Source organism: Sphaerodactylus townsendi, linkage group LG05 (genome assembly GCF_021028975.2).
Source record: "Sphaerodactylus townsendi isolate TG3544 linkage group LG05, MPM_Stown_v2.3, whole genome shotgun sequence".
NCBI lineage: Eukaryota > Metazoa > Chordata > Lepidosauria > Squamata > Sphaerodactylidae > Sphaerodactylus > Sphaerodactylus townsendi.
The window spans coordinates 47,231,641-47,256,488 of record NC_059429.1 but is presented as its reverse complement, the minus strand read 5'-3'; the positions used below and the strand labels follow the sequence as shown (position 1 = coordinate 47,256,488).

Below are 24,848 nucleotides of genomic sequence, written 5' to 3'. Positions count from 1 at the left end.
CCTGCTGGTGGACGATGACAACAGAAGGGCACAGTGAATCTCCCTTCGGAAAAAGAGTTTTGGTGCAACAACCAAAAAGGCCTCTCCCAGTTTGCTATCCACCCAATCTCAGAAGGCAGGATCACCTGAAGCAGAGCCTCAGCAGATGGTCATAGTGGTCTGGTAAGTTCATAAAGGAGTAGGAAGTTCTTCAAGTGTGCTGGTCCCAAGCCATATGTGTTGAATGCACCAGCACCTTGAATTGTGCCTGGAAACAGACTGGGAACTAGTGGTCAAGACTGACATGACATGGTCCCTTTCCGGGGTGTGTCGGCATAAACGACGCCAATGTACTCCCCCCCTCGGGACCGTTCGCATAGACGGTCCCGGGAGGGCGGCAGGCAGCGGCGCAGTCTTCACACAGGCTGCGCCGGCCCTGCAAGCTTACCTCGTCCCCTGGCCTCCGGCTCATTGCAGAGGCCAGGGGACACGCCCCCATAGGCTGGAGCGACAGCTCTGGAGTCGAAGGCCAGGGGTGTGTATCCTCTGGCCTCTGTGATGAGCCGGAAGCCAGGAGATGAGGTAAGCTTGCAGGGATGGTGCGGGGGACACGGCAGCGTTTGGAAGCTGCTGTTTCTGGAAAACCTTGCTTGGGGAGCGAGGTTGGGAAACAGTGGCTTCGCGCTGCTGGGGGAGAGCGAGGGCCCCCCATGCAAACAACTCCCTAGGGACGGCGTTTTTGCCATCCCTAGGGTGCTGTTTTTGGCCCGTGTGGAAAGGGCCATGGTTCCGTGGGTCACCCCAGTGAACATCCTAGCTGCAGCATTCTCTACCAATTGAAATCTAGATGTAACCAGAGCATGCACTTCAGTGACTGGATATTTTCTGACTAGCCAGTCTAAGCTGGTAAAAGGCATTACTAGTCACTCCTATAACCTGCTTATTCAGCAGAAGGCCTGGGTCCAAGAGTGCTGTCTGGCCCCTTCTGCACGGGCCAATAAACGCACGCTAACGACAGCACGAAACCCATGTTGGGAGGGAACTTTGCATGGATCCCGCTCCTAACGCGAGTCCACTCCACATCCCCCCTCCCCCAGCCAGGTTTTTCAACAATCACACTATCTGCAATTCTTTTATTTTAAAGTGGATTGCAGTCACGGCCAAGTGAACAGCTGCCCCAGGAAACACATTACTTGGCTGCGCTTCCCTTTTTTTCCAGTCCCTGTCTCTCTGCTGTTTAGCTACAGAGGGGCACAGGGATGGAAGCATGGTTGTGGAGGTCTGCCAGGCTTCGTAGCTATGCAGCAGAGGGGAGTGAGTGGGAAAAAAAGCCTCCATGCACAAGTGTGTGCCCCGGCCAATGCGCTCGCTGACCATGGGACACCCAGCCATGCAAATGGCCCAGGGCTATGATGGGTTCATTTATCCTGCCTGCAACCCACTTTACATTTGCTGTGTGGAAAGGGCCTCTGAGTACAGATCTATTTCTTCAAGGGAAGGTAAACCTCATTCACAATGGGAGATATCTTAAGTCCAGGGTCAGACCTTCTGTTTACCAAAAGTAGTCATATCTTGTTGGAATTAAGTTTCAGTTTATTAGTTTGCATTCACTCCAAAAATGCCTCAAGGCACTGGTTCTGGGTTTCTACAGCCTCTCTTGGATTGTCTAGGGGCACATGCGGAGCTGATTGTCATCTGCATATTGGTGACAACCCAGCCCAAATCTCTGGATGACCTCACCCAGTGGTTTCATGTAGATGCTGAAAGTACAGGGACAAGATGAAAGCTTGTAGTACCCATCTGGCTCATGACAAAGGGGCTGATCATCAGTATCCCAGCACTACTTTCTGAAACTTATCCTCCAGTTGGACTGGAATCACCAAAATCCCAGCCAGGAAAAGTAGTCCAGAAAGATACCATAATCAGTGATATCAAAAGCCACTGAAAGATCCAGGAGAATCAACAGAGTTGTCCTCCCTCTGTCCATTTCCCAATCCAGGTCATCCTATTTTGTTTTCAAAGAAGCATCTATTACTGTCTAGAGATTAATATTTTAAAACAATATATTAAGGATCAGGATTCTTGGTAAACTATTTGATGACATTGGAGAACTTACCATCAGAGACTTTACGTTCACAGTTAAGCATATCCCTGCAGATACGTGCTGGGTTATCTTGAGTTCCCAATGGATTTTTGATAGTATGTAGTAAATTGCTAAGATAATGTAGTGTTTTGAATATCTCAGCGCTATGATCCAGAAATGTTACTTCAGTATTTTGGTAGCTCTGCCAAAAAAAAGCCATTACACTTACAATACAAGAAAGAAATGCCATTGCTTTGGAACATGGAGCTATGTCAAAAGCCAAACTGGAAGGAGTGTATAATATACCCTACAGAATTTTCAGAAGGCAACAGTTTTATGAGAACAACTGAAAGAAAAATATATATACAAATTTAAAATGCCAATGGTTATTTTCAATATATAGAAAAGATACAAAAGTGTCCCCACAAGAGATATATGATGGGCCTTTCTAAATTAACACACTGCACTCCAATTCTACTTTAGTCTTTGAGATGCTCCTGTTAAGTCCTAATTCAAAGGCAATGATATTCATCACATATGGTGGGGATACTGGAGAGGAAACAAGAAAATAGATGGCACTACTGTTATCTATTAGTAGCTAAATAACTAAACAAAACAAAAAAATTAACAAAATGGCACATGCAGAGATAGAGAACCTCTATCATTAATAATAGCAATCACTAGCCAGCAGGAGCCTGTGAAATCTGTACAATTATATTCTATACAACACTTACAATGGCAATAGACATATTTGTTGGGAATTAGAAAACAATTTTACTGATAAAATATTGTTTTATTTATTTATTTATTTATTTATTGTTTAGATTTGTAGACCGCCCCATCCCCTAGGGGCTCTGATGTCCTTGCAATAGAAGAGCTTCTTTGAGGAAAGATGATTCCAACTCAGCCTCTGAGTGACATTAATGTATTGATTAGATTAAAAAAGGTAACCCCCAATTACAGGTAAAAATAATGAGTGATGTTATCAGTTATGCTTTGTACTTCGAGTACTTAACTTAGGCTTCAGTCTCACAAACATGCAATTTTCAAATTAACTAGCGATGCATAGTACTTTACTATTTAGGTCAAAAGCCTCCCAAATTCATATGCAAAATTGATTTTTAGTTGGACAGCCCAATCTACACACTCTTTTATTATATCAACAAATTTTGCCAAATTGTATACTAAATAATATAAGTACTGTCCAGGCTACTTTAATTAAAATGCTGAGCTGAGTTTACACTTATACTATCGATTGCTTTTTTGCGCCAAGTAGTTTGTTTCTGCTTTTTTTGTTCAGTTCCTTGTGTTTAAATTGAATTTTGTAAGTCCTTTTGTTGCTTCATTGGGGAGAAAAATGGGGTAAAAGTACTAGAATAGATAGAAATTGCTTAATGTGTGGTAAATAAAACCTTCGTGAACAAGTATTGTTTGACTTTGAAATTATAATAACAAGCATAGATAATATGCCAGTACCTCCATCTGTAATGCAGCATTTGATTCAATCAAGGCTTGAATAGCAGCATTGATATCAATTTGCCTCTGTACATAATTAAAAAGTTACATTAGCAGTGCAATAAAAAAACAGAGCAAATATTATATTATATACTTTCCAAAGGTAAAAGAACTACAGAATTACAATATTACCAATTAATAGGGGTGCCATTATTTGGGACTGTTAAATGTGAATGTAGGGAATGCCACTTGTAGGGAATGCCACTTTTCACTGTACTTTTCAGGTAATCAAGATGTAAGGTCATTTTGTGACACCTATGATTGACATTGCTCTTCAGTGTTCACTCAAGTTTTGTAATGCAGGGGGTCATCCATAAACTATGTTACACATCAGTAGTGGTGATTATGGTTAAGGATGGTAATAAAGGTGACACTGGAAACTGATTAAAATGAACAAAATGCTACTAAGGAAGGAGCTTTTGTATAAATGACCTACTTTACCAAGAGCTTTCAGGAACACTGTGATACAGCATGCTACTGGGAGGTTACCAGCCTCTAGCTGGGGCCTGGAGATGTCCCAGAAGATCTCCAGACTAAAGAGGTCTGTTCCCCTGCAGAAAATGGCTGTTTTGGAGTGTGGATTCTATGGCATTATATCCCATTAAGGTCTCCACCTCCAACTGTCCAGGAAGTGAGGTGTTGATCAACTTGATCTATTAAGTTGAAATAATGAAATTCAAATCTCTTTCTGCATAAATGTATATTTATATACTCACATATATAAATTATAGCAGTTTATATAGAGTTGTTTGGGTATATGGTTCCCAACAGGACTAGAGAAAAAAATGTCATGTCTCTTTAGCAGATCTTTAATATGTGCATATGGATAGTTAAAAGTTTTTCAAGGCATTAAGGTTACCAGCATCACCTGAAAAATGATATCCACTTAACCCTCCATTAAGGCAACAGGGCATTTTTTTCTCCAGAACTGTTGGCAACCCTAGATGAGTAATGTGTACAGTTCTCCTATACAACTTCAGCTGAAATGAATAGGAGCTTGGTAACAACATTCTTTGCCAACTCAAGTTCATTTTCAAGGAAAAATCTCTGGTTAAAGGTCTCAGATGATTGAGCACTAACTCTGTATCTAGCACTATCATCATTATAGGAAATATATGTAACTTACTCTTGAGCCTGGTGCTCCAGGTAAACCCTTGAAAATAGTAGGAAAAAATAAATAAGATAAGAAGAAGAGTTGGTTTTTATACCTAAAAGGAGTCTCAAAGCAACATACAATTGCCTTCCATTCCTCTACCCACAACAGATACCTTGGGAGATAGGTGGGACTGAGAATGTGCTGAGAGAACTGTGACTGGCCCAAGGTCACCCAACAGGCTTCATGTGAAGGAGTGGGGAAACAAGCCTGGTTGTCCAGATTAGAGTCTGCCGCTCTTAACCACTATGCAATGCTGATTCTTACGTTTCATATTATTATATATATTATTATACAACTTCAACTGACCTTTATTAGGCATATCAGTAAAAATAAAACAAAATACAGGACAGAGAGGGGGGTTAAAACAGGACATAAAACTGGACAAAGCACGTCAGGTTGGTACAGAAGAGGTGATCAAGCTTCCATTATGTCTCTGACTTGAGCACTTCTAATAAAAATTCAGTGGTTTTTCCAGTTATCCTGCTGTCGCTATTATTGAGCAGGCGAATAGTCTTGGTATGCTCCAAACAACTTTTTTTATTCCCTAGAACCGGGACAAGTTGGGAGAGTCTTGGTAACGCGTACCTCGGGCAAGAAAACATAATATGCTCGAGGGTCTCAACAATATCCTGACAATATGCACATGTTCTATCTAGAAGTGGAATATTCAACTGTCGGACCTTAAGAACGGCAGAGGGGAATGAGTCACATCTAGCTCGAGTAATGATCCATCTCTGCCTGGGCTCTGACAGTTGGGATAGATATTTAGCTGTCATATTTATACAGTCATATACTTACAGGTAGGCCTGGATGACCCCTTGGTCCTCGAGGACCCTAAGCAAAAAGAAATGACATATATACATATAAACATCCATATTCCATCTTGCAATGAAATGTAGTTTATAAAAAACAGCAGAATAATGTATGTTTTCAACTGGCTGCAACAAAGACTAAAATGGCAAGGGTTATTTTCTACTAGATTTTGACCTGCACAAAGATTTCTCAGTATAGCTGAAAATCATTTGCCTGTAGCCCTGAAAGTGCTTGTTACACGCTTTTAAAAATAAGTAAGGTAGTTTCTTGTCGAAAGATGCCTGCCCAATAAGATTGGATACTGACGTACTCTATTTATTTGGTCAGTACCATAGCGTAGCATTGAAAAATATAGTCACAGTCATGAGTAAGTAACAATATATGCAATTTTTCAGCAACCCATCTAGTAATATATAACAAGCAAATTGATTTAAATGTCTATTTAATTGTATTTTATGTTTTTGTTATGTTTTATTATCTATTTATAAAGTATTGTAAATGTTAGCCTTAAGTTTATTTTAGAATACTGATCAAGCATGTAGAATGAAAAGCAAAATTTCCCCAGATCTATACTGGCAAATGTTTGTCTAGGAATGGATCTCACCTTAATTTTTTTTTAAAGGGAAATTTCTATTGTCATTATGTAAAAGGATGCTATATGGGGGGGGGGGGTATATTTGTGTTCCTAGTTTGAATCTTAAGGAAACACAAAGAAGCCCTCCTGCTGCCATGGTCTCTTACCCCCAAAACTCCTGAATACATAAATATATGCAACTCCTGCCTTCCTTCAGCTAATTTGGACATGGAGAGAGAGCTGCTGCTGCTCATTCATTCTTATGTCATTGCAGCGCCTCATTTTTGTTTGTTTGTTTCCTATATCACCTCCACTCCCACCATCCTGAAAAAGATACTGCATTCCCTTGAGAATGACTGACACTATCCTTGCCCAGAGTGTGAGGTGGAGCAATGATAGGAAGGAAGATCATGATACATGGCTGGCTATAGCTACCCAAGTAGGGGCAGTTACTACAGCTTCATGGAAGTTGTCTTCCAAGTTGTGTCTCATTGAGTGTATGCCCTGTGGCACAAACATAGAGAACATATGTCAATCACACTTAAAGGTCAAACTGAACACAGTATACTAGAAGTTCTGAACACTTCAATGAAAGATTAAACAGCTGGTTCATTAAACAAGATGAGGCAATAAACAGGTGGAGAAAAAACACTGTAAAAAGGCAGAAGATTTCTGGGTATGTTCAGCCTCAGTCTAGTCATTTTACCTTCCAGGGACAGTTCAGGATTGATTTTATCTAGAACCCACTTATTTGTATTTTGGGTGGTCCACAGTAACTATGACACTCTCCTCCAACACTACATTTCGAAGGAATCAGCTTTTTTCCTGTCCAGCTTTCACATCCATACACAGTAATACAGATTACTATGGAATGAACTAACTTGATCTTGGTTGCCAGTGGCCCAGAGGGCTCTCCTCTCATTTCTCTGTTTACACATGAGGAGTCACTCCCTTCTTTCCCTGGAGTTTTCCTGCAGAGAGCTCTCCAGGCCTGGTTCTCTTAACTCTGACCATCAAGTGCTTCTTAAAGGCACAGATCCCATTATACCCAGTGATGGCTTAGCCCTTGAAGCAACACTTATGTCTATATTATTGTTCCAAAAGTAACCCTCCCCCCAAAATGAAAGAGACAGAGCAATTCCCTGGACCACAGGGTGCTAAAGAAGGGGACTGTCCTAGAGCAGATAGTCTCTCCCCCCTCCCCTCCCCACAGCACTTCATGCTGCTGGTGCTGCTGCCACCAGAGGACAGAGGCTTGTTATTTCTGAGTTCTCATCCCCTTCGGGGATGGGGCGGTATAAAAGCTTTAAAAATAAATAAATAAAATAAATAAAATAAAATATCAGGAGAATTAGAGGTTGGCTGTATGAGTGAGCTTATTTTCTGTTACTTGAAGCAAAATACTGTCCAGGTGCAACCTGCCTTGAAGGGGAAAAACAAATCACTGTGCGCCTAAAAGCAAAAGTACAACGCACAGAGATAACAGCATAACAAGCCATATTATTCTTCAAATGTCTTAACTAGAAATCATACTACTGCTTAAAAGCCACAGAAAATTTAGGAGGAATGCCAACAGCTTTCCTCTCCTTCAAAGAATAAGTTCAGAATGGAATGAAAATTATTTGATTTTTGTCATTTGTGAAAATTGTTGGGATGTGCTTGTTCCTGGCTGTGGAGACAAAGCTAGTGGTTTTGGGCTGCCAACAAGTTCTGTACTCTTCTTCTGAAAATGTCTGATGCAGTGAAGTCATGATGGAAGGAAATCACTAAATGCCAATCGTCCAAAATTTCAAAGGCAAAAAAGAGTAATTAAATGGCACAGTTATGCTCATTTTCCACTGAAATTTCCTGTAAAGGTCCATTGACTGGAAGCTGCATGTTTATATCACAGTAATATACAACAATGTAAATTAGTAGACAGAAAATTAGTAGACAGAAAAATCAAACTGAATATAAACAAGCAAATTAAGAACCTAGCTGTGCAATCTTAAGCAGGCTGCATCTTCTAAAAGCACTGAAGTCAATCAGAATGTTATCACTCTGCTCAGGATTTCATTGTAAATGTTACTGAAAATGCAGTGGTGGGTCAAAATGGGTCAAAAACAGCGGTGTGAAAATGGTGTGAAAACAGTGTAAACCCTTTTACACCGTTTTAAACCATTTTATACCGTTTTCACACAGCTGTTTTTGGCCCATGCAGAATCTGCCTGAGTCTCAGTCTTATCTACTTCACAAGGGGGTTTCAATGATAAACTGAAGTAGAGGAGAACTATATAAGCCACTCTGGTTACCCATTGGGGAGAAAGGTGGGATATATATGCATTAAATAAATAAATTTAAATAGCAATGTAAACCATTCCTGGCTAAATGAAGTTGCTCTAATCAGCAGCTAGTGAAATCACAACACTCAAATGTCTTTGAATTGTGCAGTGGCAAAAATGCATACATACAGAGAACAGAAAAATATTGTTCATAAACTTTCATAACCAGGATTAAGGGGCAGAGTGTGAACCAGAGATCCGATAAACTTTTTCTGTATGTGTGTGCTCCAGTGAGGCTGTAGTGACTGAACCAAAGGGTAGATTGAGGCTGATTATGCACAGATTTCTGCCTTGTGGCAAGGGTGAATGCATGTCAAGCAGAGGCGTAGCTGGGCCAAACTGTGCCTGGTGCGCAGTGTTTCTTCCGCCCCCCTGCCCCCCCTTCGCGGCACCCCCCCCCCGCGGCACACACACACACACCACCACCCTTCCCACACTTACCTACGTTCCTTTTCTTTTTATAGCACTTTTTGAGGCTGAAAAACGCGGCCTATTTACAGTTCACGGAGAAAGCTGCCTGACGAACTATACTTCCCAGGAGACCTTGTGAGCCTGGGAACTGTAGTTCCTCAGGCAGTTTTTCCCCTGAACTGTAACTAGGCCGCATTTTTCAGCCTCAAAAAGTACTACAAAAAGAAAAGGAATGTAGGTAAGTGTGGGAATGGGGGTGGGGTGTGTGTGTGTGTGTGTGCCGCGGGGGGAGGGGCCTGGGGGGAATTTTGCACCCTCAGGCGTGCGCCCGGTGCACGGCGCACCTCCCCGCCCCCTTGGCCCTCCGCCACTGATGTCAAGGAAAGATTTCTTGTACATACATATTTCCCTGAGATGTGCTTTCACTTTCCAGCTTCCTCATGCCAAGTGACACCACTTTAAGCACGAGTATAATTTTCTCGGTCGCCAGAGCAATGGTGATTTGCCAGGGAGCACAGCTTTGTCCCAGACATCTTCCCTCCGCCAGCCTACCTAGCTTCACACTTCTCACTCCCTCCCCACTCTCACCTTCCCCTCTCCCTGTGGCTGCCTCCTTCCTCCTCCTTCTACCTTGATTGCTCCCCTTTTCCTGCCAACTGTTTTCTGACTCAGAATGGGTAGCATTTGAGCATAGAAAAATTATTGTTAGTGCTATCTGCTTGGACAGATGGGAGACTAAGCAGTTTGTGTTAGAACACATCAGCAGCATCTCAGTCTGCAGGGAAAAGAGAGGATTGGGGATCAGGAGAATGTGCCAAAAGGCCGATCAGTGGGTAAACAGATTTTTAGATTTATTATTACTTTTCAGATTTATTACTTCAATATTTGTTATTTATTATAGCATAAAATCAATATAAACGGATAATCATTGCAAAATTGTTGTCTTTTATTACATTTGAAAACATGATGTTTGGCTCCAAATTGCAGATCAGCAATTTTCCTTGCCCTCTCACTTCCAGCAGCCATTACAGTTATCCACAGGCAGGGATAGATGTCTGTAGGATGAATTATAAATGGCAGGCGATAGTGGGAACATTATATAGTGGCAATTCCACCACCCCCCGGGTTGTGACGGAAGCTCCCCCCTTCCCCGCAAAACACACCAACATTAGTGAAAGGGGATTCCTCCTGCCAAGGTCAAATAAGCTCTAGCATTGGGATCCACCCCCAACTGGTGAAAAGAGTGCTCTCCCCTGAAATTTCGATAGCAAATTTGCGATATAAATTGCGATATACATACGATATTTGAATTTTTATAGCTATCGTACTACTAAGATGGGGTGATTTTTTTCCAGGGGGAGGGAGGGGATATCCAATCACATCCAATGGGAACATGTATGCAGCTGGGCAGAGCTGTATAGAGTAGTCAATCCAATTACCATAATGGCACTCAGACCTGGAACACTAAATCCCAGTGCCATTCAGTCTCATAGCAAGAAATGCAAACAAGGTGAGAAGCACAGGGAAATAGGGCAATCAGTAATAACAGCAAACAAAGCAAAGGCTGTGCAGTGAATGCTCCTTCTGATCACAGTAAGCTCCCTGTGCATTATGGGCCTGAGATCCTCAAGTGTTGAGTATACTTAACCATTTTAATTCAAATATGAATGTTCTTTTGACTTACAAGTTCCCCTCTGGATCCTTTATCACCTCTGGGGCCCTAAAAACAAAAAGAGCTGTCTTATCCATTTTTTGAATAGCTACAGTCACATGATTACAACTTACAAACATTTGAATGGTTATTTGAAAAATGACACAGGCAAAGACATTTATAGATATTCTAGGAAAAACAGAATTGATATTTTATATGCTTTTTAAAAACTAGGCAGCCATTTTTCTCTATTTTAAATTATTGTACCTTGTATATATGTTTCAAGTTAGCTAAGGCTTGCAAGAAAGATTGCAATAAAAAATTGCACTTACCTGTAACATTATCAATTGCCTTCTGTGTTGGTATGCATGGGAACTGAACAGACAGAGAATGCCAGACATAGAGAACCAGCCACAGAGAACTGACCAGAAGGCTTCTACAAGTTTTTGAGTACTTGCAGGGCTCTTCTCTATCCCCTCTGGAGTCAAGAGCGAACTGGTTCCCCACCCAAATGGTCATGTAAAAGGAGTCAGGGAGAATGCTCTTCCCTCAGTTCTTCCTTCACTGGCTTGGAAGAGCACCATTAGGAGAGATAGTAGCCCACAGTAAGGAAAGGAGGGAGGCTGTGTGCCTGCACAGTAGACTCGATGAACAACAGTTACTGGTAAGTGCAACTTTGTTTCCATCACTGTTTCTTCAGTGCAGTCCCGCATGGGAGAGTAGCAAACTCACCATGGAGGTGAGTATGGGCTTGTCAGCGAAATAACTGCAATACTGCACTCTAAGCAGCTGCATCTCTCCTGGAGTCCACATTGATGGAGTAATGTTGGAGAAATGTGGACAGAACAGACTAGGTTGGTGTGTAGTAAGAAAAGGAGCTGAAGAGGCTTGGGCAGTGGTGGAATGAGTCCTAACTTGAAACAGACAATCCACCTTGCCACTGGCATATGCTAGCCTAATGGCAGAATCCTCCCATTTTGAAATGGTTTGGGAAGAGGCAGCTTTGCCTTTCTCAGGACCCTTAAAGCAGATAAATAATTTTTTGTCTTGTCAAAAAGACTTCATACAACTTAAAAAAGGATTGCTCTACTAATATCGAATGTATGGAGCAATGTTCATCCGTTGACTGAGGATTTGGGAAAAACACAGGCAGGGTGATGTTTTAGGATATGGAATTGGAACACTATCTTAGGCCTAAATTCCAAACTAGGGCGTAGGACCACCTTATCAAGATGAAATCTGGTGCATAGAAAATCTACTTTGAGAGCAGACAACACTCCCACTTTCATGGCCCATGTGATAGTGACTAGGATGGCAACCTTATAAGATAAAGATGACTAATCAGACATTGTCAGAAGTTCAAAAGGTTTATGTATGACCTGTGACAACACCTTATACAGATTCCAAACTGGGAGAAGATGTGTAAATACAGGGAAGATGTTATTTAGGTCTTTCAATCATCTTTTGGAAACAGGAACTGAAAATACAGAACAAGAACCAACAGGGATGTAGAATGTAGAAATTGAAGCATGGTGAACCTTGACAAAAGAAGCAGCTAAATCCATATCTTTTAAATACAAGTATAAAAAAATGTCAGACATAAAGGGCAGGTTTCAGACCTTAGACCTTGAGGCTCTGACCAATGGACAAACCATGTCTACTTGGAACCATAGGATTTTCATGTGGAGGGTTTATGTGATGCTATCATCACCTGCACAACCCTGGCTAGCTCTGGTGTTTGGACTGGTTCAGCCACACTGTTAAGTGTAAGGAAAAGATGTTGTGGCGAAGAACTGAAGTGATCATGAGAAGGTCGTCCTTGATTGGAGGGACCCTGAAATTCCTCTGAGATATCCTAAAGAGGGCGGGAAACCAAAACCTTTTTGGTCAATAAGGGGCTAATGTTGAACACTCAGAGATAACCTTTGCTGTGGCTTAATGAAGAAGAGGGAAGGGCGGGAAAACATAATACAGGCAGCTGAAAGGCATTTCCTAGGGAGTTCTTGCCCATTCCTGCTCTGGAGCAGAAGAAGGGGCACTTCACATTGGCCTTGGTGGCAAGGTCTATATGTGGAAATTCCAATTCTTTGAAAATGAGAATTAAGTATTGAGGGTTCGGGGACCATTCATGAGATAAACACTGGCCTGCTGAGGAAATCCTCAGTGATGTTGGTCTCTCCAACTATACAGATGGTTGACAGGAAAACATCAGGAGGTATGGCCCATTGCTACAATGCCTCAGCCCAGAGGGACTTGGATCCCATATCCCCTTGGTTGTTGATGTAACATTCCTCACAGTATTTGCTCATTTGCCAAGAAAAATGCATTTTCTCAGGACCCTGATAAAAAAACCCTTCACATTATTCATGTTGCAGGCATCTCATAATATAAACATGACCTATTTATCCATTAGAGTTGGAAAACCTTCATATAATGAGGGAAATGCTATAAGATATCTTAGATAAAGAGAAAAGTATGTACTTACAGGTTTGCCTGCTGGGCCTATGATGCCTTCATTACCAACAGGACCAATGTTTCCCTAAACACAAAAAGCAAAGAAATTGCTAAAACAGTACATGAATCTATAACAATATGTTAGCATATCATTAATATATGATTCTGTAGTTGGCCCACACCACACTAACTGAAGCCCTGTGAGATGCCACTGCACTTTCAAAGAATGATGCTGGTTCCATGTTAGACAAGATAGTTTTAATCTGTGTTTATGACCAACTGAATACTGTGGCAGAGCTTTCTCCCAGGCGCCTGCTGATCTGCAGGCTGTCTTTTGGGTCTGGCCAGGCCTCTGATTGGCTCCTTGACCCGTCAGCCCACCTGGAGCTTTAAGGTGATAGAGGCAAGCATTTCCCACTGGCTGCAGCTCACCATCTGCATCTTTACAGGGGCAGGCAAAGTTGGAGGTGGCCAGATCAGCAGGCATTCTCTTGAGGCTGCCACTGCTGGTCCTGGATCAACTGCAGTGGGCCATGAGTGCTCCAGCTTTTCTGGGCTCTTCTGAGGTCTGTACAAGCTCATGGATGGGATGCCATCCATCCTATGGTTAGTGGGCTGGGGAGGTGAAGTCTGGAGTGGCTGGAGAGACAGTCCCCAGACATATCTAATTCTCAACATGGCCAAATCTGTGGCTATTTAAATCCAGAGACTCATGAAGAGTCATGAAGAGATAAAACAGATATATATGCAGAAACATGAAAAAATCCAAAGTTTGCAGAAAAATCTGAAGTATAAAACAAAAAAAACAATGGCTGAGGGGTGGGGTAAACCTTCCAAAATAATAAAAGAAGTACCTCTAGCTTTAAGCAATCAATACCCTCAATAGCTGTTGCTTAACAATCATACAATATTTCCAGATTTCAATCCTGGGTTTCTGTCAGTAAAAGGCAGGGAGCGGGTATAGTTCAAAAGGCTTACCAAAATATAGCTCCTGAGGACAGGGGATCCTCAGGAACACCACGATGTAAGACCCTGGAGAAAATCACTACACCTACATTTTTTTCCACATGACCAAGCTGGTGATTTTATCTCTTGCTTAGAAACCAGGATTCAAAATCAGATTGAAATGGAGATTTACAATCCTGGCCTATGGGCAGAAAAACAAATCACAGCTCATAGTTTACTGTTTCACCCAATCTGGATGTCATGATATGTTGCCATTTATTTCAAACGAATATATCTTCAATTTTCATGCTGGGAGGAAAGAGAAGGGAAGGAGTACGTGAGCCCAAGAACTTCCTGGCTGATAACTGAAAATAGCCTTTACCTGCCTATGATGTAATCTGCAGTTTAAGAGACTTCTTGTAAGGAACAAAAGCTGTCTTAAACCAGTTTGTCTATGCAGCTTGCAGGGTAACAAGCTGGTCAAGATCTGGTTCTTGTTGTGTCACTGATTACCTTCAAGGAGATAAGCGATAATTTTGATAGAATGTTAGTTGATTCATCTTATTGATTTCTTGATTAAATTGTATGGAAAATTCAAATGATACCTTCTATTATGGTTTTAGATGGATGATAGAGTGCTGTATAGATATGTAGTCAGTAACACATGCACACACACATAACAACTGGGAATTGTCTGCCCTTTATTGGTGATGCAAAATTTGAACTGGAATGCCTCAATTTGCCTAATAGCAGGGTCAGCACATCATTACAAACTTTTCCATTGTTCTGGTTCCCCAATCCTAGAGTTCCACTATACATTTTTCCTGGCTAGCATAGCAGGAAATTTGCTATTTATATATAAATGGGAAAAGTAGTAACAACAATTCAGTAGCAGAGTGGCTGATAAGTTTCTAGTTGTGCAGAACACTTACTATTTGACCTACTGGTCCTTTTGGTCCTAAAATTCCAATTAAACCAAGGTCACCTTCAGGACCCTAAAAATAAATAAAGATCTTTTAGCTGTTACATGGTGGGTAGAATTGTTTTCATATTACTTTTGTTTTTAAAAAATGTGTTTATTACATATGGCTAAAATTCAATTTTTTAAAAAAAGGCACAATCCAGGCAAAGTTTAAGCATTTGCAAGTCCCATTTGTTTCGCTAAGAGAGTTAAGCACATGAATTATTCTCTCCCATTTAAATTAATAAACTGAAACATGCTTAACTCTTCCAAAGTGACCATACCTTAGGACCTGGGAATCCCTGAAATCCCATTAACCCTGGATCTCCAGATTCTCCCTGTAATATTAGCAGAGGAAATTTATGCTTGAATTAATTTCCATGCTGCTTTGTTAGTTAACAATAAAATCAATACATTTAATTAACACCATTAAAATGGTTTATGCCCAGTGTTGTTTTCTGTGTCCCCTAATATTCACAATAGCTGTCCTGCTAGCTGCTCTGAGCTCATCCTTGGCTGGGAAAGGGAAGGTTAGAAATTGAATAAAATACAAAATAAAGGTTGTTTCAGTACAGAAGTTATGTGATCATATTGGTTCACTCCTGTCAATAATCTTGTGGCCACATACTGAACCTGGTGTTGCTTTTGAATGCTTTTCTGAGGCAGCTCAACATAGACTGCACTACAGTACTGAATGTCTCCAAGGCATGCACATTGGCTGGGTCCTTCCTCCCCAGGAAATGTAAGTTAGTATATCGTCTCATAAAAAGACACTCCTGGACCTGGCTACTAAGGACCAAGAACAGATCCTGGAGGCCACACATTCTAGATACCCAGCAACACTATTAACTACTTTATATGTGACAGAAGATACATACAGCATGCCCTTTCAGGCCGGGATCTCCTGGTGCACCTTGGTCACCTTGTGTCCCAGGGAAGCCTCTTTTACCTTGTTTTCCTGGGTAACCCTGAAGTCCTCGCTCACCCTGCAGAACAGGGAAATGTACACCCTCATTGTTCAAATAGAGGAACAGCAGATGGCCTCTCTTGAAATTTCTGCACAATGTGTTAGTAGACTTTTTATTCAAATAAGTCTATATAGTACATACGCTTATAGACAAAATAATAATACAAGTTAAAATACAAGACAAAAGGGAACATTTAGCACTTACAGGAAAAGTAAATATTAAATACTTATTCTATGAAAATGAATTAAAATTACAGTTAAAATGGCCACAAAATCACAGGATATTTAATGGCTTTGAGTTAATGGCAGTAGATTGAAATTCTATTACAGTTGAGATATATTTGGCAACTGTCAGTGAGATATGATTTTTGTTTTCAGACAGATGACTGAGTCTGTGACAGTCCTCCGAACTGCTGGGAAAAGTTACATGTAGGAGGTGTTATCAGAGAAGCTCTTAAACTGCATTAATAAAGTTTGCATGTAAAAATGTCTCAGGGCATCAAACACCTCAAGCTTGCAGGAACAAATCCTTTAACCTTGCGGTATATTAGACAAGTTTCCAAAAAGATCAGAAATAAATAATGCACTGAAAAAGGCCAGGGAGAAAAAATGGCAATAAGGTGGAACCATGAGAAAATATGCATACTTATTGCCTACAAATGGTCTTGAGGGAGTAAAACCCGGGTACAATGGTAAGCAATAAGTTTGGCATCTGATAGAGCCATGGTGGCGAACCTTTGGCACTCCAGATGTTATGGACTACAATTCCCATCAGCCCCTACCAGCATGGCCAATTGGTCATGCTGGCAAGGGCTGATGGGAATTGTAGTCCATAACATCTGGAGTGCCAAAGGTTCACCACCACTGTGATAGAAGATGGCTCCAGCCAGTGGTGGGATTCAAATAATTTAACAACTGGTTGTTTACCAGCACCATTTTAACAACCAGTTCTGCCGAAGTGGTGAGAACCTGCTGAATCCCGCCACTGGCTCCAATAGTTCAAGATGATTTTAGATCAGAGTACAAGCTCTATCAAAGCCTAGCTCAGACAAGCCAGAGAAGGAAAACCCTAGACCTGCTATTTTAGAATCCAGAAATTGGCACCATGGACTTACAAAGGAATTGCAGCCATCAGTAAATCTGTGACTGAAAGACAGGGCTTTAATGGAAAAAGTAATCCACTGTTTTTCAAAATCTCTTCCCAAACCTAGAGAAAAAGCAAGTTCCAATATCCACGACGTCAGGAAGAAATTTTCCCTCCTATACTATGCCTACCATTCTTTTTCCTGTCAAACTACAGAGATGTGAACTATAAGAAGAACCTATGCAAGATTTTTTTCCCTTTCCACTTAAAGAGGAATGAGAGCTGAATTCAGGAGAATTTTGTGGTCTTGCATTTCAAAGTAAATTCACTGAGATAGCCCAGCTTATACTGCAACTTGACATTTCTCTCTCATCCCTAGATAAATATAGTCCTTTGCAATTAATGGATCACATCTGCTTCTGTGAAACGGCAATAGGAATCATGGAAAGTTTATCAAAGCCCCACAAAACTTTTAATGAACATAAGGAAAACATAAATTCCAACACACACAGTCATTCAAGTCATCCTACATACATGCATTTTCATTTGTATTATTCTTTCCAAAACATACACAAGCAAGTTTTATTCAAACTACAATTTTGCCTTATTATTATTACTTCCGATTTAATGAGCCAAAGGAGTTCAAAAGCAATTTAAACCAGAGTGTAAGGATGCTATTGGTACCTTTAGTCCTGGTGGTCCAGTGTTTCCTGGCATACCTGGTAACCCCTTCAGTCCCTGAGTTCCAGGATATCCTGCCAGTCCAGCTATTCCTGAGTTTCCTCTATTACCCTTGAATAAACAAACAGTAAGTTATTGGAAGTCACATTAACCACTTTGTTTTGGTCACTAAAACAAATGCCTATCTTTACTTCATGCAAATTAGCTTGTTTCACCTGTATCTAAATTAAAGATCAACACACACACTGTTATACCACTTCAGTGGAATAAATAGTTGAACAATATTATTTAAATTTAGTATAAGTTATCAATAGAAATTAACTCTAGTATTTAATAACATGTCATAACATAAAGCCACTAGATCTACAATATGTACTATGAAGGACCTCTATTAATTTAAGCAGATTTCTGTTAACTTCAGACATAAAACATGGTCCCAGCTCAAAGCAAAATGGAGCCTCCTGGAACCAATTTTCTGTTGCAAAAAAGCAGTAAGAATTTGCTAGAAAATTATTAAAGCCTGATTATTGTATTATTGTGGTGTGATTCCTGCATAGTTTAGTCATGAACCACAATGGCAAGTCAGTTAATGAGAAACATGTAGGGAAGGCAGATGATGTGGCTGTGTCCCACATGATGTCTGAAAGCCACAGGGAAATGTGACATGGTGTAAAAAGTAATCATCCTTTTATCCCATTTGGCCTTTCCTCAGCAGTGATACTGGCAAGGATGTGCACCATTTTTTTGTTTTTGGTATTTTGCAAGTTCAGGTTTAAAAGACACAGAATTTTTCCAAAAATAGGAAAAAAGTCCTGGATCAGATTTAATAAATCCAAATTTTGGAAAATTGGGGGGGGGGGGAGTCCTGGACTTTCCCCCCTGATTTTCCAAAATTTGGATTTATTAAATCTGATCCAAAAAAATTCCAAGCCTTTGATGTCTATGTGTATCTCAGAGGCTGCAAGTGGTGTAGAGCTTAAAGCTGAGCTTGGGTCAACAAGTAAGTGAGAGGGAGAGGGGTTATCTCCATTTTTTAAAAAATGGCAAAAAAGCCAAAGCAGCCTAAAAACTGCCGGAAAAAATTATCATTTTTCATGATCTGCTTTTTGGCTTTCTTATATCACCACCATTTCTGGGGAAGACCCCCCCCCCCCCAAAAAAAAATACTGATAAGATTTTTGGGAGGGGTCGGTTCAGCTTTGCCAAATGCACACCCCTAGATACTGTGCTAATTAAAAAAAACACCCTAATCTTAATTAATATGTTATACAAGTATTACTCACAGGAAAACCTTGTTGCCCAGGCAATCCATGTTTTCCAGGACTTCCAGGAATGCCCTCTGGTCCAGGATAGCCAGGTAAGCCCTTTTGGCCAAGAGGACCAGGTTTACCCTGAAATAAATTTGAAATCTATTAGACAATCAAATAGCATAATTATCTGGAATGATTTGTTAATTTTTAAAAAATTCTTGTTTCCTAAAAAAGCTCAAGATGGCTAATAAAATATTTAAAATAAACATGAACGTTCAAATAAATATTCAAGAAAACATTTCAACAGAAAGGACTAAATTGAAGCTAGAAGTATAACTGGTTCAGATTTGGCATAGAATGATTATAGGAACTAGTTTCAGTTAAAAGGAAGGCATCTGTATTTTAAACCTTTAAGAGCACCCGAAAACAGAAGGATACAGAAAAATAAATCAGCATGGTCAGATCAGCAGAATCTAGAACAGATGATAATTTTCAAGTCTGATGTAGATGGTAAAAAGAACTCCTAGAAGTGACTCCAACCTGTTTTTTAAATAACAGGACTGGGTCAGGAACAAGGACATAGGTAAGGTTTTTTTTTTCCCTCGGGTTCAACCCTCCCATTACATGTCCAAAGCACCGCCGCCGTTTGTGGGGGGTTTTGTATTTTTTATTGCTTTTCAGTTTTTGGCCTGCAGGGGGTGCAGTTTTTAGTCTCGCAGCACCAACATTTCAGGGATTTTTGGGAAACTCTCCTAATGATACTACCCAGGATTTGTGAAGTTTGGTCCAGGGGGTCCAAAGTTATGGACTCCCAAAGGGGGTGCCCCCATCCCCCATTGTTTCCAATGGGAGCTAATAGAAGACCTTTGAGGGTACATAACTTTGGACCCCCTGATCCAACCTTCACCAGACCTGGGTGGCATCATTAGGAGAGTCTCCTAAAGATACCCTGAAAGTTTGGTGCTGATAGCTTAACAATTGCACCCTGAGAGCAGGCACCCCCCAAATTCCCCCAGATTCTCCTTTTAAATCCACCCCCTTCGGCATGGATTTAAAGGGAGAATCTGAGGACCTCAGTTAAACATTGAAAGTGATGCTGTTTCAGGGTGGGGGATAATCCATCCCCAAACAGCATCACTTTCAATGTTGTTTTAACTGGGGACCCCAGATTCTCCCTTTAAGGTGGATTTAAATGGAGAATTTGGGCTCTCTAGTTTAAACACCATTGAAAGTGATGCTGTTTGGGGGTGGATTCCAGCATCACAGCGGCCGCCCATGGAGGGGGGGCACAAAACTCAGATTTGGCACCGGGCTCCATTTTCCCTAGCTATGCCTCTGCACAGAGGGGAGGGCAGAAGGGGCTGCCAGATGCCAGCTAGGAGCCCAGCTGGTGGGGGTGCGAGGGGGGGCCGGGCAGGGGAGTCTGCCATCCCCACCCTCAGAGAGCTACATTTATAAGCACTCAGGCTGGGGGTGGAGCTTGGGGAGGCGTGGCCACGCCCCAGGGGCGGGTGGGGATGTGGCCCAACCCCCAAACCCCCCATAAAAAATCTATCCCTATGTCCCTGGTCAGAAAGGATTTCTTAAGGTGATCTGCTGCTGACCATCTAAATCTTTAAAATCAATCTGTTCTAGAACATTGGCTTTCCCTACAGGCATCATGTCCATCTGATTTGGATTTAATTTCCACTTGATTTCCCTTGAGGAAGGCCTGCCCAAGCCTGGAAGATCCTTGTGTACCCTCTCATAGACCTCAGACTGAGAGGGAAGGAGATTTCTGTAGCTCTAGCTCTTTACCTCTCTTGACCCTGCTCCTTTCAAGTTCAGGAACCATAGCTGGTGTGTCCTCCCTGACATATTTTCATTGCCTTATGAGTGGCCTGACTTCTTAAGAGGCTTCACCCCTCTGGAACTCCCATGGGATCTGAGCAATTCCTGTGGGAATCTGCTGCCATTACCACATCCCAGCTATGACCCCTTCCCCCTCCCTCCCCATCCCCCAGGTCGGTGGGCCTCAACCAGATGACAGGCCCCCTTCCCCCTCCCCTTCCCCCAGGGTGGTTGGGCCTCGACCAGATGATGGGGCCCCTTTCCCCTCATCTTCTTGTTTCCTTTCTCTCCCTACCTCAAGGCTGTATCCCAGCTGCTCATCAAGAAGCAGAATGTTAAAGGGCCAATTCCTATCAAGCAGTGGAGCAGTAGGCTTTGCATTAGAGTACCACATGTGATGCTGCTTTGGTTCATGAACCCTGAGGGTGGGTCCCTGTCTACTCTTAGTGCTGAGGAGCCCGGGGATTGCTGGTCAATCAATCTCTGTGACTAGTTAACATGAGGTTGAGACAGATATCTGCTATTTTTATGTATTTATCTATTCTATTATTTTTGGTTGAACATTAACACACAGTGGAAGTTGTGCAGCCAACAGCAGCATTGTTGCATCATGTTTATTTATATGATTGATGGGGCTCGCCTCCAGGACAAGCTCGCCTGATTTTACTTTGGTCTATATTAGGAGCCTCAATAATGGGCAGTTTCACTTGCATCTTGCATTGTCTGTCACAAAGACTATGTTACACATTGATTGTAGCCATGATTGATTTTTTTATTGTGATGACTGAAGAAGACCCTATTGGCTGAAATGCATATTGTCTCGGTGGTTTTTATTGTGCACCAATTTAGCCTCCTTATGTGATTCCATATATGTATCTAATTTACATTTTGAGGCTTTTAAAAGAGAAATTACAATTGATAATAAATCTACATTTGTAATATTATTCTTAATTATTCTGGCTTAACCTTCTAGGTTCCTAACCTCATTTGCTTTTCAGCTGTATCCTGGAATTTTAAAAGGTAGCTCCTTTCTGAATAGGAATACTTGGAGCATTTGGAATTCCTCCACCTTTTAGTGCTCAATGCTTATGAATTACTTATTTTACATCAGTGTGTACTACTACACAGCAGCTAGTAACAAAACAGAATCCTTTGGAATACCTGAGGCCCATTTTGCCTCCATTACAGCTATTTATTCAGTCATTTTATGACAGGGAGAAACTGACCATTAAGCAGGCATTCCTAAAAATATACTGGATCTAAAGCAGTCCATTGCAGTCATAAAGAAGTTGCCTGTCTCTGGATTCAGTTCCAAAAATTCATTCCTTTTTTCAGTAACTTTACAGCAAAGTGTCAGAGGGGGAAAATGCCTGAGACTGCCATATATGGATTCAGGGAGGGAATAGTTCTGAAGGAAAAACTGAATCAAAGCAGAAAAGTCAATGAGTCAATAAAAACAGACTCTTTTAAACTTCAGATGGCCCCTTCTCATTTTGCAGACCCTGTGAAGAGCATGGTTATAAAAAGCAACATTTGCTAATGGTATAATTAAGAAAGAATGTCCATGCACTAAGTTGAATGAGCTAATTGAATTCCAATAGCTTTTTGTCTTTTATCAAGAGCATATTGTTTACTGCATCAAGCAATGTAGATTTGCCTTTGCGCCACTTGATATCTGAAATGTAAGCACATGATGAACAAAACAGTCTTGTTTACTTACAGGCATTCCAGGTTTCCCAGCTTGACCACTCATTCCTTTTTTTCCAGTGGGACCCTGGAGATTCCAAAGCATTTGTTAGCTGACAAAGCTAATGAAACCTAACCATAGGTCAGAAGCCTGCAATTCTCTGTCAAGGAAACTAAGGAGCTAGGAGTGTTTGCATTATCTGGTATTATGTCAGAGTCAAAGAATGTGACAATCACTTCAATTAGCAGGAGTCTCATGAGCTGGCTGCAAACTCCTAATCTCTCTTCCAGCCTCTTGTGTTTAGCAAAACACTGTGCTGTGCTGATTCAGAAAAGCACACAAACACACATAGCCAGTCACAATATTGGGTGCTAGTCTATTTGGGACTGAATTGATGGTGTCATTTATCACAATATTGAGTGAAAAACCATAAGAGTAGTTTTTGCTTTTGCTAATATAGGAGGAACACACTGCAAGGAATATATGTTCATAAAACATAGACTTGTGCAAAAATGATCGGTTACTGTCAACTCAGCCTTGTTTCCTTTGCTGCATACTACAGTCTACCGTTTGTACTTTACCTTCTATGGTTAATTGCTTGTTTTAAAAAATGTATCCTTTTACATGTCTGCAAACTAAGTTGTTAAGGGCACAGAATTAATTTTATCTTAATTATTCCTACTAAGTAGTAGAATATTTATATACTTAGTTTCTCAAACAGCATGTTGTTTCACTTAATTATTGCCAATTTTGCATATTCTTTTTCATAAATGGAAACCGAAATTATAAACCTTAGATCATCATGCCTAATTGTCATTTCAATTGAGAGCCCCTACTGCTTAAAATGACAATACATGTACAGAAATATCACATTGGTTTGGTTCAATCAGTAGTACATGGAGCAATTTGGACATACTTGTGTACATATCCTGGTTTCCTGCAGTATTTTCATGGCTTTTTTGTGGTGAAATTCTCGAGGAGGATAGGCATGCACCCTTGGACTCATCTTTGAAGTATGCAAGAGGGTAGATGCAGACCTATTGCCCCAGAGCATGCACATGGAGATACGATAAGTTTGATGTACAGCAAGTGGCTAATGTGGTCTTTTTCTTGTGTTTCCACTTGTGCCAGAAAATGCAAGAAAAAGATCATGGTAGCCACTTGGGGTAAGTCAGACTTACTGTATAACTGCTTGTGTTTCTCCTTGACAAAAATCTTGTGAAACCAGTTTCTGGGCAATATAATACACTGAAAGGGAAGAAACTGAAATCGTTAAAGATGGTCTATTTCTTGGCTCACTAATCAATCAAAACTGAGACTGCAACCGAGAAATCAGAAGGAGATTGAGAATGGGAAGGGCAGCTATTAAGGAATTAGAAAAAATCATTACATGTAAGAATATATCACTAGTGACCAAGATCAAGGTAATTCATACTATGGTAATCCCCATTACTATGTATGGACGTGAAAGTTGGACAGTAGGGAAAGATGACAGAAAGAAAATTTATCCATTTGAAATGGGGAGTTAAGGAGAGTTTTAGGAGTACTATGGATCACCAAAAATGAGTGGATTCAAGATCAAATCCAACCTGAACACTCCCTAAAGGTTAAAATGACCAAACTGAGGGTATCACACTTTGGTCACATCTTGAGAAGATGAGACTCACTGGAAAAGGCAGTAATACTAGGAAAAGTTGGAGGCAGTGGAAAAGAGAAAGACACAATATGGGATATATTGACTCAATAAAAGAAGCCATGACCCTAAGTTTGCAAGACCTGAGCAAAGCTGTTATTGACAGGAACTTTTGGGGGTCATTAATTCATAGGGTCAGAGCAACATAATATATATGCAGGAAAATACTAGGTGCTAAAGATCATGAACTGTGCTAAGCCCATTCATGTTTCCATTTGTGCGTTACTGGACAAAAGCTACTGGGGTTGTATCCCATGACTTCATTTCACTGATGGTGGAGCTTTCCTCCAGCAGAAGGCATTCATGATACCAAAGGAAATCCATGGAAATGATTCATGGGATCCAGACCTGTGCAACCTGACATTTTTGTATTTGTTAGCAATTTAGAATCTATTCAAAATGAAAGCAAATTATTATTCTGATTCCTGTTCTAAGCAATCATTACAGTAGAAGTGGCTCAACCTTTCTCATGTCCCTAGCACAGCTTTAACTGCAATTTTAAGAACTAAATTTTCCATGAAGACTCTGGCTATTAAAATATTTTTAAGGATATGACTGGAATATTATATTTCAGCCTAGGGAACAAAGTGGAAAATTTGAAAAGAGACAACACAGGCATTAAAAAAAGGGAGGGGGTGTTGGGGGTTGGTTCTATATTATTTATGTGCTGCCAAATATTAAGCATCCTGTAATCACAGGAGAAGTTTCAAAGAGCTATTGAGATATGTAAGCTAATAAAATGTGGTTTTGCTTTCAGTCACAGATTATCACATATCCCTTAGAAAATAATTTT

At 40.8% G+C, this 24,848-nt stretch overlaps 1 protein-coding gene across 3 annotated transcripts in view; it reads right to left on the bottom strand.

Annotated features, from left to right (window-relative positions):
* COL24A1 (collagen type XXIV alpha 1 chain) overlaps nt 1–24,848 on the bottom strand; it is a 247,645-nt gene that overhangs the window by 9,994 nt on the left and 212,803 nt on the right. For 2 of the 3 annotated variants that reach the window (XM_048497359.1, XM_048497360.1), the window contains 12 exons: nt 22,396–22,449; nt 18,879–18,986; nt 17,599–17,706; nt 15,742–15,849; nt 15,148–15,201; nt 14,835–14,897; nt 12,989–13,042; nt 10,537–10,572; nt 5,532–5,567; nt 4,704–4,730; nt 3,539–3,604; nt 2,096–2,264 (listed from right to left, as the gene is read on the bottom strand). In XM_048497359.1, the coding sequence (XP_048353316.1) occupies nt 2,096–2,264; nt 3,539–3,604; nt 4,704–4,730; nt 5,532–5,567; nt 10,537–10,572; nt 12,989–13,042; nt 14,835–14,897; nt 15,148–15,201; nt 15,742–15,849; nt 17,599–17,706; nt 18,879–18,986; nt 22,396–22,449 (883 nt within the window). Of the gene's footprint in view, nt 1–2,095; nt 2,265–3,538; nt 3,605–4,703; nt 4,731–5,531; nt 5,568–10,536; nt 10,573–12,988; nt 13,043–14,834; nt 14,898–15,147; nt 15,202–15,741; nt 15,850–17,598; nt 17,707–18,878; nt 18,987–22,395; nt 22,450–24,848 lie in introns of those variants that run through there. The other variant, XR_007244588.1, reaches the window with a different exon arrangement.